Source organism: Podarcis liolepis, assembly GCF_965112155.1.
Source record: "Podarcis liolepis genome assembly, chromosome: 6".
Classification (NCBI taxonomy): domain Eukaryota; kingdom Metazoa; phylum Chordata; class Lepidosauria; order Squamata; family Lacertidae; genus Podarcis; species Podarcis liolepis.
The window spans coordinates 26034067-26040066 of NC_139559.1; the positions used below are offsets into that span (position 1 = coordinate 26034067).

A 6000-nucleotide genomic window follows, 5' to 3' on the forward strand; every position below is an offset into this window, starting at 1 on the left:
ATGTGGTTAATGATTATGCCTCTATCTCTTTTTTAGCCTTGATTTTAGCCTCTTTTAGCCTTGATTAGGAACATAGGAAACTGCCATATAACAAGTTGGCTCATGAGTTCCTGTAGCTCTATACTGTCTTGCTTCTCCCATAGCCACAGCTATGGATTCAAGCAGAAATCAAGCATGGCTTCTGCTGGCAGTCTTCTTCCAGCCCAGCACTTACACACCTCTGGCCCTTGTCCTTCTCATCAACACCCAGGTGTAGAGGGTGGCGGCACACCCATTTGACCTCTGGCACAAAGCCACTTTCTTTGTTACCCTAATAACCTATATTTAGAGTGGCCTTTAGCTCACCAAGAAGCTGGCCTGGCTATTCCAGCAATTGAATCCTTGGTGGATTCAGGAACAAGAAGGGACTCATGCTTATAGGCAACCCACCCACCCCACAACTCACAATACTTGTAATCCAGAAAGTGATAGGAGATAATATTCTCCAAAGTCCTGACACTGTTAGGGAGTTTATTAAATAATCTGCAACTAAGTTACCCAAAGTTACCAGGCACAGGAGGAATAGTGAGATCTATATTTTTTTGGAATGGTTTCTTTAAAATAAAAAAAATGTCTCTATCCCAACAGGTGAACATTGCTTGGACCCAGACACATACCTCTTAGACCTGTACCATGTGAATCCTCATGCAGAATGGGTTATAAGACAAAACCCATCTTTTCCAAGGACATTCTAGGAAGACTGGCGAGAGGGAAATGACCTAGCTGGAAATTATGTTAAACAAATAGTCAAATGGGGCCGGGGTGGGGATGAATTTTTTATTCTTGGATTTTTATTTTTATTTTAATGGGAGGCTGTGAAAAAAGAAGCAATTCCCTTTAACTGTTCACATGAACTTGTGGCTAATTGAAGGGTTACATTGGGGTAGCAGAGCTTCTATAGGATGTGAATGCCTGTAGTAAAGGACTTCTGGAAAGAAAGTTTTAAAAAGAGACAGTCTTGTCCTTGAAGAAATTGATGGAGATCTTCTGGGTTGGATTCTTTTAATGCGCAAGCTTCAGGTTCTCACATTAGTGGAAAGACACCCCAGTGAACAAATGTGCTGTCATGTAAAGCCTGCACACTTTCTAAAGAAGTAAGGCTTCTCGGATAGAAGCTGGAGTTATCTACATTTTGCTTCATTTTGTTTCTGAAGGGCTTAATAGGCAACCAAATTGCCCGGAATGTAGAGGAGAAGTTCTGCCCTCAAAATGCTAATGTCCCAAGCACAGTGTTGGTGACATATTAACTATGCACAACTGTAGGTGTGCAATGTCTTCTGGGATGCAGCCTTGACATTGCAGTTCAGTGCACAAACATGTATTTGTGTGTGCACACACAGTTCCACATACATGTTGTTATTTGATTAGAGTAAACCATCTCAGTATTACTGTTTAATTCAACCTTTTTAATATTCAGATTGGATTTCACATCCCTGTCTGGTTGTAATAATATTTTCGTTTAGAGAAACTCCCCAGCAGAGACTTGTCTTCCTATACTGGGCCCTAACAAGTCTTTTTGTTATGACCAAGACAATCCAGAAACACCTGAGCCATATAATGTTCTTAGTCTTCATGTCTTCATTGTTTCTTTGGTGTTGCATTTTTAAAATGTTGTGTTTGTAGGTATATTTACCAAAAGCCTGTTGAAATGATCTAGGTTGTTCTGGAGAAAGTGATGATCTGTACTTAAAGATCCTCCTTTCCTTCTTTGCTCACATTTTTTAAAAGGCCAAAATATCCACCTAAATGTGTAGAGGGTTTCTCAAAATTGGTAGTTTTGAATATCTGTATTTTGCACTTGTGACTTAAAGAGGGCCTATTTATTTTGAAAATGTCAACTAACAGAGACATTTAAATGGTTATTTCATGTTATCCACTTCCAAACTAGTGGACATGAGAAAGCTAGACCCTTTCTTAGTCCAAACACCACAGCTGATGTTGTCAGAAGAGCAAAATATGAACAAATATGCCAGAAGATTGCCTCATTTGGACATAAAAGGGTTTAGAAGGAGGCATTTTGTCAGCATAAGAAAGGAATTCGTGCATGAGGGTGGATGAGTAGGGCGGGGAGTCCACCTTTAATACAAACATGCATTACACATCTGATCTCTAGAAAAGCAGTGAAGGAAGGAAGGAAGCATGTATCTGAAACCCCATTTCTTCTTTTGCAGCAGGGAGGGGAGAAGCTGCCTACACTAGTAGGGAAATGGTTAATGCCCCTCCCTGCTGCTCAGCTGTCAATCATGCCCTCTTAAGGCTGCCATTTTTTTGAAGAGAGGATCAAGGGCTGTTGCATGTAACATCTGGTGAATGAGTTGCCATTTGGATAGGAAGAAAGCAAATTAACCTGGGAAGTTACTTTCCACTTGCCCTGTACTTTCCTTCCTTAGCCCCATTTATAGTATCATCTGACTGCTTACCCTCCAGTGTAAATGGGTGGCGTTGAGAGGTGATGCATGGGTAGTTCACGAATGCCTTGGAGCTTTATTGGAGGTCAGAATGAGAAATTGCATGAAGAGGTGTCTCCTGCTAAAAATGGCAACAGCATGTAAATCTCCCCTTCCTTCCCCCTGTGTAAGGTTGAGTCGAACCTAGCCCCATGTCTTGGTATCATTACTGCCAGTGTTTTCTTTCCCCAACCTCACTGACAGTCAGTGCTGGGGGCAAGGAGGTAGGGAATCATGGTGACATCACAACACAAAGCAAGTTTTATTTAACCATACAGATGGGGGCAGGGAATAGTTCATTTGGAGGCTGTTTTCTTCTAAAGCTGTGTCGTTTCATTCTGACCAGAGTGCAGGAGTCATGTCTTGCTCAGCATAAACATTTCCAACTTTGCATTTCTCATCCTTTGTAGACTTTTACCAGAGAAAGGATAGGTGCAGAAATCCATTAGAATTTTCTGGGAAAGTACTAACAGATGTAATGAGCAACGCAGGCTGGATGACTCAGATGTGTTTAGGAAAGTATCTACATGGCACAGCACAGCCTTAAAAGAATGCAGAATTGCCTACAAAATCCCTTGAGTATTTTTTTAATAGGTATTGTGCACTCTACATCCACTGTGCAAAATTGTTTCATGCCAATGCATGGAAATAGTCAGTACAGAACAGTCTTCCCCAACCTGGTGCCCTCTGCATACTCCCACCCAGCTAGCATGGGGAATTTTCCAGGAGTGTTGAGAGTTGTAGTCCAAAGCTTGGGGAAGGCTGGTGTAGAATTTTAAGAGCGTAGCAGGCTTGCCAAGCAGAGAATATGCTTTGATCCTGTATGATAAAGGGTGCAAGGTGGCAATTTTGGTAACTCCGAAAAGGTCAAGGTAGAAGAGAGGCCAATCTCTGCTTCCAAGATATGAAAATTAAGTTTTGTACTTGTGGCCAATTTGAATGAATAGCTTGGGGGATGAAAGAAAATGACTCGGATTCCTCAAATGCTAACAAGAGTAATGTGAAATGAGTATTGCGAAAAGCTATGTGTGCAGGAGCAAAACCCGAGAGAAACTAACATTTGAGGGGGATAGATGGTGTAGGCCCAAATCTGTCCATAATATTGATGGTCTGTCATCACTTTCACTGTCTTTTTGTGTCTCTAGAAATTTTATTGATGGCAGTTAAAGTGGCAAGGCGTAAAATGGTAAAGCTCACTTGTGTGTGTGTGCGTATGTGTATTTTTTAAAAAAACGATGGTTTATATTATTTTTAATGCTGTATTTAATCAATAAAGAACTAGATACGTTTCCAAAATGTCTTCTTTTCTGTTTTGTAATTTAATTTTGTAATCAGTTGTTGGATTTGTTTTTGTTGATTAGAGAGGTTCTCTGAACTAAAAAAAAACAAAAAACGGGGAAAGAAATGGTTTTGTATTAGACTAAGAAGGAATGTAAACAGTATGAAAACACACTTCAATAGCTAAGAAGGTGAGTAAGCAAAGACCCAGAAAGAGATACAACGTGGGATCGAGACATGGTTTTCAAACCCTTTGTTGGTCTCTCAACCAGTGGCCTTAGAAGTACGGTCCAGAAAACATCCAGTTTTGTTCTAACATGAAAAGGGGTTTTGGCTCTCATTTCAACTTCCAGATTGACAAATCACCAATAAGCAGTGGTGGTGCAGAACCATCATCTAGTGTCACTGCTGTTTACCTGGTTGCAAGTAGTTGAGGCCAAGCAGTTGCACCAGAGGAATTGCTGGATTGGCCAGTCTCTTAACCTCTTGCCCAGCCTGGTCCAGGTAAGAAACAACAATGCTGGAGTTGGGAGGGAGATTCTGTTCCACCACACACAGAGAGCCATTGTGCCATTGTCAATAAGAATAAACAAAACAATGACTCCAGAGCAATTTTAAAAATGAATCAGATTAGCAGTGACAATAAAATACTGTGATTTCAAACACATGACATTCTGTAATAAATAATATCCCCCAGACCCCAAAGAAAAATGTCTTCCCTTGCTGCTGAGAAATTTTGTACCAGGCAAGCCTTCCTGGGTAGTGACATTCACGTGTCAGGGATAGGGAACATCTGACTTGGGGCTGAAAGCAATTGTCAAGCTCTCCTCCTCTGGACCTTGGCACTTTGCCCAGACTATGCCCCCTTGCCCAGGGGCACATCCTTGAACTGTGACAATGCTTCCTGCTTGTATGTGTGTGTGTACAGTATATGAGCACTGCATGGCTGCATAAAGGAAATAATCCCATCCAATTCCCCATTTGCTATTGACACATGGGTCCCAGAAGGTTGCCTTTGGGCTGGAAATGGTCCTCCACCATTGACCCACTGGATGCCACAGCCAACAAAGCTCTCAAATTACTGCCTGACTATCCAGAAGGTGGGAAGACTCTAAGAAGGGCAGCAGAGGATGATCATGTCAGGGAGGAGATGGTCTTTAAGACACTTGCAGCCAAAGCCATCTTCAGGTCATTTCCAGCCCTTTCCTAATTGTGCTTATAGAGTGGGACCCTGACTGGGCATTCAAGTGGATGAGAGTAGAAGCCCCAACATAATTTGATGGCGTGGTGGGCAGGCTTTGCGTGTGGGTCCCTCAGCACCTGAACCCACACCTTTGGAGTTGTTGGTGAGGCGGTAGGGAACGGAGGCTGAAATAGCTGTGCGAGACTTAGGGGAGCTGTGGCAAATTGGTTTCTGTCAGGTGCAGGTCTGAGAATACTGTAATTAACTTAAGTGCGTATCTCCTACTGCCTTCCATTACAGCTTTTTATACATGGATGTAAATTGAGGTGGCAGTTCTCATCTGTGCTGATGACACTGGGAAGCTGTTCTCTGGACACAAGAGGCTGCCAAAAGGGGAATAATTGTGTCTTATTTATAACAAACCAACAGAGCTGGTTGATGAGCTGGATTCCCGTTTACAAGAGACAATTAAGGATATTGCATTGTTTTTCTTTTCTCCCCCCTCTTCAAAAAAAGGGAGCAAAGTCGCAGGGGTTCTCTAATAGCCCTTCTGACTCTGCTTCATGTCCTTAGAGCACATTTGTTGTGTGTTGCATTTATTATGATCCACTTGTTATTATCCCCTAATTATTTTGCTTGGGGGAGGTCTTACTCAACAGCGAAATTTGTGACTTGATGATCACTCAGCTGCCTGCATTTAAGGTAAAATTACTGCAATTAACGAACTGATCAATCCCGGTAGCTGTTTGACTTGCTCGGGACAGAATAAAGGGCCGACAAAAATGAGAGCAGCTTTAGCGGTATCAAGGCGGGGAAGGAGGGCTGCAAATTATAGGAGTAGCAAAAGTGGATTGCATCTTAAGCTTCCTACTAACAACCCAGAATGGAAATCTCTGCAACTCTTTCTTCTTGGGCCATTCTGTCTGCAGCCAGAGCACATTGCATCCACTCTCAGAAACTGGTACAGAAAGGGATAATCAGGGAAAAGAACAAATTCACTGAAGATGTCCGAAAGCACATTTTGTAATGTTTCCATGGGTTAGTGAACTGTTT

The 6000-nt window shown here is 42.1% G+C and overlaps 1 protein-coding gene across 2 annotated transcripts in view; it reads left to right on the plus strand.

Annotated features, from left to right (window-relative positions):
- Window positions 1-3782, plus strand: part of ARHGAP40 (Rho GTPase activating protein 40) — a 39625-nt gene extending 35843 nt beyond the window's left edge. For both annotated transcript variants that reach the window (XM_083508068.1, XM_083508069.1), the window contains exon 15: window positions 628-3782. In XM_083508068.1, coding sequence (XP_083364194.1) covers window positions 628-734 — 107 coding nt within the window. In that variant the 3' untranslated portion in view covers window positions 735-3782. The remainder of the gene's footprint in view (window positions 1-627) is intronic.
- The last annotated feature ends 2218 nt before the right edge of the window (window positions 3783-6000 follow it).